The sequence below is a fragment of the Eucyclogobius newberryi genome, unplaced genomic scaffold, assembly GCF_026437365.1.
Source record: "Eucyclogobius newberryi isolate DKJ021-1_F unplaced genomic scaffold, fEucNew1.0.hap1 SCAF_1, whole genome shotgun sequence".
Lineage (NCBI taxonomy): Eukaryota > Metazoa > Chordata > Actinopteri > Gobiiformes > Gobiidae > Eucyclogobius > Eucyclogobius newberryi.
This window is the reverse complement of record NW_027315723.1, coordinates 27,490,185-27,503,755: the sequence shown is the minus strand read 5'-3', so window position 1 is coordinate 27,503,755 and position 13,571 is coordinate 27,490,185. Positions and strand designations below refer to the sequence as shown.

Below are 13,571 nucleotides of genomic sequence, written 5' to 3'. Positions count from 1 at the left end.
AAATGCTATTGTTATTGTGTTTTTTCAGTCATATGGGAAGTCTGCCTCTGCAACATAATCCTAAACTTTGCATTACCTGAGTTTACAGTCGCGCACAGATTGATGGCTGATCCCAAATGTCAGAGAACCAAGAAAATGCTAAATATGAAGTGGGCCACTAGCGGTGGACTTAGTGCTCAGATCAGTCATTGTGGCGGCAGAAAACAATGAGCTCATCAAAGAGTGTGTCAGATGGGAAATGCTCAGAATACTGGAGCGGGACCAGCGTGAGCTCAGCGCACAGGCCTCCAGTGCGTTCAGCGTTTATCTTTGCGCCAACGGAGACAATCAAGAGCGCGACTGACGCAATCCACGCGCTTTGTCCAAGAAGGAGAAACTAACTATGATCAACTGGAGCTGCGCTTATTCAGGTTATTCTGTGTGTGGCGCAATGTCTCCCCCGTGTGGTCAAAGAGGGCATTACAAGCGTGGCCACCATGGTGTATGCATTTCACATACATAAGGACATGTATATATTACAAAGAAACACTAGTTTGATGGTAAGAAAACACTTTAATTACTAGTAAATCGCTAGTAAATGTGATTAGTGTTAACAGCTATTTTACATAATTACAAGTGTTGCAGGTTAAAACTTTATGAACAGTGCTGGGGCCTTTCTGTGTGGAGTTTGCATGTTCTCCCTGTGTCTTCGTAGGTTTCCTCCGGGTGCCCTGGTTTCCCCCAACTTTAAAAACAAGTGTGCTACAATATGCTCCTCCTTCAGTGGGACTTAATCAGCCTGGCCAGGGACGACAAGTGGAAATGAGCATTTGAGCCATAATCTGGTCTCTCCTGATACAGTCAATGTATTCAGCACTGTCCCTGTCTCAATTAACTTTAACTCATAAGTAATCATTATAATCAAATGTATAATTATTAATCTTTCCAGTTCAAATATACATTTATAACTACAAATATTTCACAGATTTGGTCCAGATTTCTGGCAAATCCAAATACTTACACTGTTAGTAAAAAAAAATAAAACACAAATGCCAGATTGAAAAAAAGGTGAAAGTGATTGCACTGTTGTTGTAACAGAGAGCATCATTGGAGCTTTTCATTTACATCTTTTCTTCTTGGAGGATTATTGGGGAGGGCGTGCTGCTGTTTAGGCAATCAGGAGTTTCCTATGATGAAAAAAGATAGTTCATTTAATCTGAAGGCTGCAAATATTACGCACGCCAATATGACATAACACTGAAGTGAAATGAATAACAAGGATAATTCATCTATGATGAGCTTTTTAACTCTCTATCAAACCCAAGCACATTTCTGTGGGTTTAGTTTTAGTACAAATTTAGTAGCATGCATTTTACTGTTAGCAAAAAAGCCGGGGGATGTTAATGGCAACAATTTTGCAGTTTATGATTTATTTTCATAGTTAATATTTTGTTAAGTCACATTTCAATTGGTCTTAAAAATACAAGGATGGATAACAATGTGTCAATGATGAGGATTCAACAATCATGCAAAGAAAAAAGCAACATTTGATTGACAGAAGCAGTGCGCCTACCTTTACACAGCAGCGAATCGCGCAAAGATTTGAGTGGATTTGTGTTTTTTGGAAGCAGAGAGGTTTAGACTATTCTTGCGAGAGAGGAGGGGGTGGAGTCTGCTTCTGCTCTGTGATTAGGGTCGTGGCTCCATAGTCCTGTCCATAGGCCATCTGTCCCGCCGCCTAAAATAACACCTACTGATCACTAAGAGGCCGTGTGGCTCTGGAGGGGCGGACCAGAGTCCAGTGGTTAGACAGACACCGAGTGTCAAGTGTTAGCAAACAGTTTTTAATCAACTCAGGGTTTGATTCATGATTGTAATGTGATTGTAATTTTAGAACAATCAGTCAAGTTAAATGAAATATGTAGTTCAGTTCAAAAAGTGAATCACATCTACATATTCTGCAGAGCCAGGATTAAATGTTTGTGTTTTACTGTGACACTGATGTCCACAGTTAATCTGTGCAAACCCAAGACTCCTTTTAAAACAATCCGATCCTTTCAAGGAGTCATTCCTCTCAAAAACAAAGTAATTCCTCTGTGAAAAATATAAAATATTCTTTATTACATATGACATAATCATAAACATTACAGAATAACTGCATTCCTACAGAGGCTTGAAATAGTACAAAATGTGTCAGTATTTTGAATTGAACTACAGAAATATCATCAATACAACATTTATTAAGTATCAAATTTGACATTTCATTCATGAAACATATTTACTAAAGTGAATCAAACTGAATAGTGCTTCATAAAGATAATGAAATAAAAGCATACTTACTGCAGCTTTGGCCGTCCTGTTTGCATTTTGTCTGCGAAGATCGGACTTGATAAAACCTATAAAGATCAGATTAATCTATAAAAGATCAGGAGCAAAAGAGACAAAAGTATCTTGCTACTAAGCCTCACCCTGACTGAATAGTAACACAGATCCAAATGTTAGTAACCCACCTGAATTTATGGCAACTAAAAATTTTCTCTGGAGTAACAAAGGTCGACCAACAGATGGCGCTGTTGTGTAAATAAATACTTCCTTCTTGTTTGTGCTTCCTCTATTAATATTGTGTTAATAAAGAATGTTAGTTCATTTTCAACAGCCCATTTCAACTGACTAAATTAAGATGCTTTGGTTATTTCATAACCAGATGGAATCTGTGCCTTCAATCTCATTGTTTTAGAGTCTTGAATGTAGAAACTCCCCGCTGGTGTCTTTGAGCTGAATAACGAGAACAGTGAGTCAATTCAATGACCTTTGTCACCACAAAAGCCTCATAAAAGCTTGTATTTCTTTGAGAACAGAGTTAAGCGCTTCAGTGACTAATGGACATTTAAAAAGTTAAAGATTGGACATAATGGGTTCAAGTGGTTTTCTATCCTCAGCTAATGCCCTAATTAATATCCTAATATCAACTAAAGGTCAGATGATGTAGAGGCTGCTCTCACATTCAATAAGATGTACGTGTACGCAAGCGACAAAGTAAACATTATTAATCAGCTTCAACATGTAACTAAGAAAGATTACATAATGGCCCGCTGCATTAGTCAGAAGAGGAAATACATATACTTTAAAAAGGTTTACAGTTTGGGTCTCACCCGTCATTACTGTACCAATCAGAAGAAACACGCAGAGGAAGATGTTTCCTGCCAGTGTGCCATAGGTGTCGATGATCTTACCCTGGCTTATGGTGAAAATAATGCCAAATACCTGGATGTGAAAAGCATGTGGTTAGTGAAGTCCAACAAACCCCGCTGACAACTGGCTCAATTCATTCCTAAATATCTAGCTATCTTATTTAGTTATAGACAGTGTTCTCATACGTGTCATATTCATCCACTTCAGTCAGTTCCAAATACATAGTTTATAGTAGTACCTGAGCAGAGCAGTTGAGGAGGCCTGAGGATGTGCCCTCACACTCTGGGTATGTCAGTTCCACCGCAAACTCAAAGCCCAGAGGCAGGTAACCCGTCATGAAGAAACTGGAAAAACAAAAGAGTTTAATAACATGGGCGTCTTAAACACACATAATAACACTGCAAACAAAGATTAAGTCACAGTGCATATTCAAGATTGACCCGCCATTCCAGTTCAAACAAAACACAAACCGGTTTTAAGGATGTCCTTAATAACACAACCAAAACTGGGCCAATCTAATAGTTGTAAAATAGAAGCATATAAATAGAAACTATAAGCATTTATTCACTTGTATTCACTTTGTAACTACACATTTTACGCTTTACACAAATGTGTAAAGCGTAAAATGTCTAGGTAAAATTTGATTTTAAAAATGTATATCCAAAGTGTATGATATTAGATTATGGAATAATTTTACCGTCCTTCACCCGGGGCCCCTGAGGCAACCACTGGTCAGGAGCAGTGGTCGATATGAAATTAGACATTGGTAATAGGGAGTGTCTACAGAGCCGCGGTGCGCGGCCGAAACTGCTAGGCTATTTGACCACGCCGGGTTAGGGTTAAGGTTAGGGTCAGGGTTAGTGTTAGGGTCAGGGTTAATGTTAGGGTTAAGGTTAGGGTTAGGGTTAAGGTTAGGGTCAGGGTTAGCCATGATGCTATATGGCCGTGCCGCGGCTCCTGAAACTGCTGGGCTATTTGACCGCGGCTCTGTAGCCACGGCCTTGGTAATAATATGCAGTAATGACAAACATGCATTGACGGAAGGATCTCTGTCCCAGTGACCATCCCCTACAGTGAAGTTTGTTTGTGAACAGCCCACACCACACAGAGACAGAAACAGCCCAATATCTTTATACATGAAAATCGTTTTGAATACATAAGGTATTCATTAGACACAAACTCATTTCTATAAAACATTCCATTTCTCTAAAAGACACTTTTTCAAAGGGTAATATCTCGTTATTGCACATAAGATCATGTATGGGCTGATTTCTTACATTTATTGATCACTTAGGCTGTTCACACACAGGATAAAAGACAGTAAGTTTAATAGTAATGCAGACAGTACCCAAGGGCTCCAGCGGTGACGAAGACCACCCAAAGGTGCCCCAGGTTGAGGGTGGCAGCGTAGACAATCATCCCAACCAGAGACATGAAGTACACGGCGAGCGTCGTCTGCCTAAAATCACACACCAAACAAACTAGTACAACAGATTTAGCGTGTACGTGTATTCAAAGCTAACCATAAACTTTAATCCAAGTAAGAAACAAACTAAGACGCCATAGACCACAACAATTTATGTCCTGGTTAACTGCTAAAGTGAGGTCTTACTACAAAAAGTGTGTTTGTGCGGCATCTGGGCAAAGAAATGACAGGCTGAATAAGAGTATTTGATCCCTTTTCACTAAAACATAAATACACAATTACGTTTTGTCATTACTTTATATGTATCCTGTCACTTATTCGTTATTACGTATTTTCCGGACTATAAGTTGCACCAACCAAAAAATGCCTAATAGAGAAGAAAAAAACATATAAGTTGCACTGGAGTATGAAATGCAGTTGCAAGTGAGAAAATAACAAATAATATCACATATAAGTCGCTCCGGAGTATAAGTATATAAGTATAAATATAAGTATAAGTCGCACCCCGGCCAGAACTATGAAAAAAGATGCAACTTATAGTCCGGAAAATACGGTATATGCATTTCACAACACATAAAAGACAGAGCATCAGCGACGTACAGTTAAGCAGAAAGAAGAGCAATCTTACAGTATCCACCCTCTCTTTCAATGCACACTTGACACTGACCGTTCAATATATTACATTGAAGTCTAATTAAAGTGCAATGTGCCGGGTGATGTGTAGAAACAATGTACAGTAAACACGCTTTCATCCACTGCAATGGACGCCCCGGGGGACACCAGAACAATAAAGAGGTCAGCCGGGTCACGACTCCCGGCACCTGACAAAACAATGGCCGGTCCCTGGAGCAAACATGGAACTGCAGTGACGGTAAACAGAGTGTGTGGTTCCCAGGTGCAGCTGCAGCGAGCGCGTCGTACTTGTACGTCTTGGTCCGGTCCAGCCACACGCCGCAGATGAGCGACCCCACCATTCCCGCGATGACTATAGTTAGGCCTATTCTCCCGGCGTTCACCTCTTCCCCCTGGAGGTCGAATAACACAGAGCGGTCAGGACCCGGTGCAACGTGGCGATAGCGACGAGTGCAAGAACTCACGGGGTAATGCTCGATGATCATTCGGTTCAGCAGGGTGCCCACAGCATAGAAACAACCCACATTCAAGCCTGGGAATAAATGCGTAAAAACAGCTTTAGAATAGTTGTAGTGTTATGCAATGTTAAACAATGCGAGTCGGGGTTAGATGAGTCCTCAGCTGATTGGAGTTGGGTCGACTCAACCTTCAGGCCGACTTTCCAAAACAAAAAACCCAAGGACTTCTATAAAAAGGATCGGGCTGAGCTAAATACCTTTTCACAGTGTTACTTAAAGAGTTATGCTGCAGGGCTTAAAGCAGCACAGCCCAAACAATGTGGGTCAACAGAGAGAAACACTCACAGCTGCTCTGAAGTGAATACATATTTCATCTTGTTTCGTTTTTTTTTTTTTTTTTAAGATTACGGTAAAACCTGAGAAATGTACTTGGGTGATAGTTTCTTCATCTGTCCTGGCACTAAACAGCAGGTCTGGAGTGTGGCGCTGGGATGTGGAACGATTGCGTGTAAATCGTCCCGTGTTTGGAGACTAAAGGTCGGCTTCTGAACACGTGAAAACAAAAAGTAACATAATCTAGAAAAGATGTATGCAAGTATTGATTGAACAGATGTCGGCTTTATTAGGCCACACGTGAACTTTGGACCCTTCTATGACACATGCACTTATGTTTTTGTTGTCGTGTATGCATTATACTGTTTTTATAGCGTTATACTGGGGAACTTCCTTGATTATGGTTGATATGCAGTGTATACATGATAGTGACCATAGGTGATGATGAGCAGGATGAAGGGCTTGTTGCGCAGCAGTCTCAGGATGGAGGCGGTGTAGGAGTACTCCTCTGGGGGGATGCTCCGGGCCACGGCCTGGGCTTGTGTGGGGGGCAGTTTGGGACGCTCCTGGAAAACTGGGAAAGGAAGAAGGACAGTTTTCAGCAAGACTCACAGGCAGAAATGTCACAAAACAGTTTTTATTTGAAACCAAGTTAATGATAAAACGCATTTGTGTCTGTGTTTTGACTCCACTGACAGGGAGCAAAGTTCTTAAAGGCATTTTTTCCACTCAGAACTGACTGTGTGACTGGATTTGTAAAGTAAGAATGTCCTGAGATCTCAATCGGTGAATACTTGATCTGATGTTCCACAAACTTGATCAAATAATCTGGCAAAACACCAATGAGAGCCCTATAAATAAGCAAAAAGGCATCCAATGATGGCCATCCTACTTCAGAGTATAAGTGACCGTGGTGAGATCTGTTTCCTTCTCCTGTAATGAACCTTCATGCTGATGATGAGTTCAGAGGTTTTAAGTCATAAACATAATTGTCATTCATTAACATTTGAGTAATCACTATATCACAACTGTTGATGCTGCAGTAGCATAACTGCATTTCCAGTTGAAAGGTATGGCAATTTTTTTTTGTTTTTTGACCAAGATTACACAAGTTATCCTAATGTATAACACCCTGGGAACTGTGCTAGAACTGTATTCAGAACAATTGTGACCAGTTGACAATTAAATAATTGCATCATTTTCTGGACAATACAGACTCTAAAACAGACGCCAAAAGACCTTTTACAAACAAAGACTTAGTGACTTTATCAGATCAAAATTATTATTATTTTCATTTTCTTCAATCTGAATCTTAAAATGTCAATGCTCCACAGGAATAGTGTGTTTAGCAGTCGACTATTAAATGAATTATTAGTGGCTATTAGAGTTATTAGAACTGTAAATGCCACAAAGAGTCGGGGTGAAGAACAATGAACCAATTGTTGTTGAAAGGTTATCATTTTCACCAAAAAAAATGTTTATGATTATCTCACAAGACATTTGTGATTTTAAAACAGCAAAGAGCTCACTTAGCATGAGATTCTTACATTTACAACTCGACTGTTTCAACAGTCTTAATCTATGTGAGACTGGTTCAGGTCTGGATCCTGAGTGAAAAGGATGGTTCACTGCTGGTGGTACATGGACTATTTTCCTGCTACTTTATACTGTATTAAGATGAGTGCGCAGGTCTGCATCATGTTTAGTTCTACATCTCTTAAGTTCTGGTTTAATGCGTAAACTAGAACTCAGCCCCTAGAACTATAACACATTTAGTTTAAACTTGGATTGAATTATTAGGGTGAAAGCTCTACAAACTGCTATTGATTGTTGGTTACATAATGTGATTACAGTTACATACTGTGATTGCTTGTTACATGGACTGTGTAAAGGGCAGCAGCCACAGTACTTTTTGCACACAGTGGGACTCTGTCTGCCCTGTTGACTCATAGGTCTGTAGCACAGATGGGCCGGCCAGCAGGACAACCCTCACACATGGCACCTGGCATGAGCGTGTCCGAGGGTGTGTGCTGCGAGTGGATGTGTCATAGCATCAAACTACTGCTGCCAAGAGGTGTAAAGCACTGCACGCGCTCTGCACAAGAGCATATCTTTCACAACAAGGTTCTCATTTCTACAGCATAATGGTGGACTCAGTGACTGATAAACGCCGAGCTGACAGTGTGAATGGTGCCACGGCCTTACTACGGAATGCCCTCACAAGCTTCCTTTTGTAATTCTGAATGCATAACTTTTAGCCCTTGAACCCTCCCCCACAGCACAACAGCTTTTTATTAAGCTGTTTTGGACTGACCTGACCAACTACATTTCTCCTACTAAACCAAACATGGTGTTTGTTGTACTTTGCTGATGAAGTCTTTTATGTCACCGCAACAGCAAGACAATAATTCTGCTGAATTATGCTGATTCCTTATCCTTATCTTGTGACCAGTTTCCCGTCTTGCACAATAGCGGTCTTTCTGTCATTCTTGGACTGTGTTAGTGACTTGTTCAAGATCCAGTTCAGGTCAGCACTTTTGCTTTTGCCAGTCCACTCAAAGGGACCATTTTGTTGTGTTCATATCTGATGTAAACTAAAACCAAGCTGAACTCTCCAAACTTCCATTTGTTGCGACCTCAAAAAGGTTGTGATAATGGACATTGAAAACATGTTGACAGAAGCAAGGGTCATTTCACGGTGTGTCTTCATGAGCAGGAACAAGCCTGGATTAGTTCTTGATCTCAAACCAAAACACCTTCCACTGTGTACACGATTTAGGCCGCAGTTATTTTATTACTTGGTTTACGGATTTTTTAATGAAATATATTGGACAGGCAGACGGAATATAAATATAAACATAATTTCAATTTCAAAAGATGTTTTCTTCCGGGTTTACCCAAAACGCACCACGAGACGAGGGGGGGGGCTCTTGTCTTTTGACTTAATACCGCTTTTTACATTTCATTTCATGCTATTTTGCTTTGTCGGCGGTACTTTATAAAAAAAAGAAATTATATTTATTTTATTTATATTGTATAAATCAATAATCTAAGTGCGGCGGATCCGTAAACCAAGTAATAAAATAACTAAGGCCTTAGCTATAATAAAAAATAATCAATTGTGACTGTAAACTGTGTTGTAACATAGACTAATTGCTTAATATGGAATACTGTATGTTTTCCCATAATCTTTTATTTGAATTGGGACACTGCAGTATTTGAATGGCACAGGCAAATGTTATTTTTGTAGAAAATAAAGTTAATTAGTTCTTAAACTCATACCAAAGATGACCAGTACAAAGAGTAGAGTGGCCACGCCTGCCGTGATGTAGAACATGATGCTGATGTAATACGCCAGCTCCGTCTTGTCTTCAACGTTTGGGACGAGAATGGGAGGCACCAGGAATCCAATGGCGATCCCCAGCTGTAGAACAACATATATCGAATTAAAACACAATAATAGCCAACTTACAGTTTAATTATGTTTACCGTATTTTCCGGACTATCCCCGGCCAAATCTATGTAAAACGGTGCGACTTATACTCCAGAGCGACTTATAGTGATTTTATTTGTTATTTTCACATTGGCAACCACAAGAGGGCGCTCTAGGCTCTAAGCGACGCAGAAGAAGAATCTGCACTTCCTCTTCCTCTGGAGTTTGTGGAGTTGTTTAGAAGTGACACAGAGGAGGAAGAATTCAGTGGATTTAGTGATTTGGGGTAAAACTGATGCTTTGGTAAACTTGTTAGCATGTTCTTTATGCTATAGTTATCTGAATAACTGTTAATATGTTACGTTAACATACCAGACACTTACCACAGTTCTGTCTGTGCCTCATGTAGCTGAAGGTGTTAGCGTTAGCATACGTACACCTATTCACCATGTTCTCTCATCTGTTATTATTTTTAATTGCATTTCAAGATTAAATGTCTGTTCTTAGTCATGGATTTTATCAAATAAATTTCCCCCAAAAATGCGACTTATACTCCAGTGCGACTTATATACGTTTGTTTCTTTTCTATTATGCATTTTTTGGCAGACTTATATACTCCGGTGCGCCTTATAGTCTGGAAAATACGGTATATGATGAATTATTATTTAAAAAACAAAACCTATACTGAAGTTCTTATTAACTATTTTAAAAGGAACATGCTATTGTAAATTACTTTCCAGGGCCCAGACAGAACAGAAGTGTAGCAGTACAGTACACGCTGTAAGTAGCAGCAGTTACTTGTACATTACATGTACAAGGGACATAAAAGTGTGCAGTATCCTCGTGCATGGACTTTTTGATCTGCTCAAAATTCAACCTATTGTTTATTGTTCTTAGATTTCAAATATGAACAGACTTCTTAAACCGATTATAGGTTTCAGTCCAGGGGTAATGCAATCCTTTTGTTCTTTCACACCAGGACACAGGAATCTCTATAGGACCGAGCCTCAAAAAAGCTCCGACCAGCCAGTTCAAAGATCCCTGCATGAGCCCCGGCGTAGATATACAAACCTAACGCTGATATGCATCGGACATTACCGTGAACACACCTGATTTCCAAGAACTCCAATACAACAGGCAGTGGAAACTTCCTCGTCTCCAAACCAGACTGACGCGATGTACGAAGGGATACCGAGAATGAACACCGTGGCAACCGAGCAAACGAACTGCCCAAAAAAGGCGACGGGGAAGAAGTCTGGACCGGCGCTGGCAACTTTGATCCACGCGCCGATGCAGTTGAACGCGGCGCCGAGAAGGACGACTTCCCGCACCCCCCGGCTGTCCAAAAGCCAGAGGACGGGTAGAATGAGGGGCACGTAGGTGAGGAGGTAAAGGAGAGACAGCCAGTCGAGAGCGAGCGCGTCGACACTGTAAAAGCGCATGAAAATATTGCTGATGATGCTATACTCGTGCCGCATGAAGCTATTGCTGGCAGACAGGGAGGCAAAAAGGAAAAGCATGACCCAGCGCCGATGATAGAGTTTAGTTTTAGCCTTGGGCATGAGCTGGGTCAAGTCACCGTTAATAGTCTGAATATCCAAACAAGAGCCAATGGAGATGCCGAACGGTCCGGGGCTCCACTGAAGAGAAGCAAGACCAGGAGCGATGTCCTCAACTGCCTTGGACCTCCGTTCTTTTTCGCCGCGTTGGGGATTTGCACGGTTGTCCTTCAAGTTATTGTTCCGTGGCATTTTGAGCTGTCCAAAAGCGAAGCTGGAGGATTGGAAGAGGAGCAAAGAGGAAGCCTGAGCGTAGTCGCAGCGGCGTGGTCCGAGCTGCTCTTCCAGGGAAGTAACAAAAGGCTGATGTTACATTCCCATGTGATGCCACTGAGACTCCACTCTGACTCTGAGATCCACTGATTATAATCTGCAGCAGCGTGAGGTGTTAATAAAGAAGAAAGTACTGAACGAGTGAACGTTAATGTGTGTCAGGTGAAATGCTGACTTAATAAGACGGTGAGACACTAGTTTGGGTTCGTGGTGGTCGATAAGTCTAGAAAATTAGGACAAATGTTGGAAGTCAATGATGATGTCAATATGTAGTGAAACTTCCCTCTCTTTGGCTTTGTTTTGTTTTCGAAATACTTTGTTTTATAGCCTAATAAAAGAGCAATGTGTCATGATGACCGTGTTTATGATCATGAATGAAACTTTCCCTTAGAATGACACACTTTAACATTAATCGCATGAGTGGACTTGGTTGATACTTGGTTCTGAGTCGTTCAACAGTGACATATTAAAGCATTAAGCAGTAACAGGGGACATTTTGTGCCACATTTTATCTTAATTCTAGATACAGTAAATAATAGGAGAGCACATAGTGACAACATGGAAGTACATTTACCATATTAAATACCACTGTTTCTAAAAAGTACAAACAAAAAATGTTTCCACCATAAAAGGCGTAGAATGTGTCATGATTGACCAAATAATTGAATGATGCTAAATTGTTAAAGAAAAAGAAATAGGAACTGTGCTCATTAGTTTTGTTTATTGCAGTTTACTTTCTTCTATTGTTGTATCTATCTTTTAAGTTATGCTTCAAATAGAACCAGCAAGGGCTTAATTTTGAAGGGTTTTTATCCTAGTAACAGGGTGGACATCTCTGGGACACTTTAATTTAAAATGAAAAACGTTTTGATACATAAAACATAACATTAGGTGAGGAATATTATGTTAATGACTATGCAATACCAGGGAAATTAGTATGGTTTTTTTACTTTAATAAGTTATATTTCTAACTGAACTGGCTCAAACATGAATGGGGACATGCATGCATCTTACATCCTCTGAAATCATTATTTAAGAGGGTATTTAAAAGTAAGTACTTCTGTTCATGTGTTATAGTTATAGTAGGAGTTTGAGTAAATCAAATATACCAGTCGTCTTTTCTAAGGACCATTCAAGAGTACACACCTCTCAAATGCTATAGAATATACATTGATCCCAGGCAGGTGACAACACACAGCATGTTGAATAATATAGTTTAAACCAGAGAAAGCTCGTGCGTAATTACGCAGACGCGCCTCTCGGGCGCACCACGTGACCACGGCTGTCAATGGAGTTACAAATACACTTCCAGGGTAAATAAGTGATGCACTGGATGGATATTTAACATGCCCCACTGACACCCCCTGTTACCTGGTTCCCAAACACCCCGATGGAGCAGGCGGTGGACACCTCCTCCGACCCGAACCACACGGACGCGATCCTGGAGGGCATCCCCAGAATGAACACCTGGGCCAGGGAGCAGCAGAACTGTCCGAAGAAGGTGACCGCGAACAGGTCGGGCTTGGCGCTCAGGACCTTCACCCAGGTCCCGGCACAGTTCAGGGCCGTGGCCGCGAGCGCCACGACCCGCAGGCCCTTCTTGTCCAGGAGCCAGGCGACGGGGAAGATGAAGGGGATGTATGTGAGCATGTAGATCATGGACATCCAGTCTATCGTGAAGGCGTCCACGCTGTAGAAGTGCATGAAGATGTTGTTGATGATGCCGTACTGGATCCATTGGAAGGAGTTGCAGAGGGAGTAGCTGCTGAAGAGGAAGACTATGAGCCAGCGCCGCTTGTACAGCCGCGTCTGGGGCCCCTGGTCCCGCCGCTGCTCCGCGTCCTGGAGACACGCCACTTCTGCCTCTTTGGGACGGTCCTCTTCATTCTTGGCGCCGTTCACTTTGGTGTCCGCATGCGCCTCCTTTTCACTCATAATCCCGTCACGCCGCGTCTTCTTCTTCTTCTCTGGATCAACACGTTTGCGCCACAGTTGCGGTGGGAACTTTAGAACGCATTAGCGCGCGTGGACGCAGTCGCCTCCTCTTATTGAACCGCTCGCGCGCGCTGGACTTCAAACGCGTCTGATGGTGTTTTAAGTTCCACTTGAAGTTCCCCGCGTGCTCCGGGCCTTCACTCCGCGCGTTCCTGTCCGATCTTTCCGGTCATGAAGCAGAAGTTTGCAGCAACAGTCTTTTTGTGCATTTCTTTGAGCGTCTTTTCTCTGTCTCTCTCTTGCAGATCGTAAGGACACGTGTGCCGCGCTGTCCCGTGTCCCCCCCTAAA

At 41.6% G+C, this 13,571-nt stretch overlaps 1 protein-coding gene across 2 annotated transcripts; it reads right to left on the bottom strand.

Annotated features, from left to right (window-relative positions):
- Positions 1-532: 532 nt before the first annotated feature.
- Positions 533-13,236, bottom strand: flvcr2b (FLVCR choline and putative heme transporter 2b). 2 transcript variants are annotated; one of them, XM_072442065.1, is made up of 10 exons: positions 12,658-13,236; positions 9,304-9,445; positions 6,455-6,595; positions 5,695-5,762; positions 5,519-5,622; positions 4,520-4,630; positions 3,410-3,515; positions 3,132-3,243; positions 2,320-2,375; positions 533-1,166 (listed from the first exon to the last, which is right to left on the bottom strand). In XM_072442065.1, exons 1-10 carry the CDS (start codon positions 13,219-13,221, stop codon positions 1,101-1,103), a joined length of 1,470 nt encoding a protein of 489 aa, XP_072298166.1. In that variant the 5' UTR covers positions 13,222-13,236; the 3' UTR covers positions 533-1,100. The 2 variants fall into 2 exon arrangements, with proteins under 2 accessions (XP_072298166.1, XP_072298164.1); XM_072442063.1 differs by lacking the exon at positions 12,658-13,236 and adding an exon at positions 10,564-11,220.
- Between the last annotated feature and the right edge of the window lie 335 nt (positions 13,237-13,571).

Coding starts and splice junctions, on each gene's coding strand:
- flvcr2b (XM_072442063.1), bottom strand. CDS start 11,205: ATGCCACGGAACAATAACTTGAAGGACAACCGTGCAAATCCCCAACGC. Junction 6,596..9,303: donor CTTTGTACTGGTCATCTTTG/GTATGAGTTTAA, acceptor TTCCTTTCCCAG/TTTTCCAGGAGCGTCCCAAA. Junction 3,244..3,409: donor TCCTCAACTGCTCTGCTCAG/GTACTACTATAA, acceptor TTTCACATCCAG/GTATTTGGCATTATTTTCAC.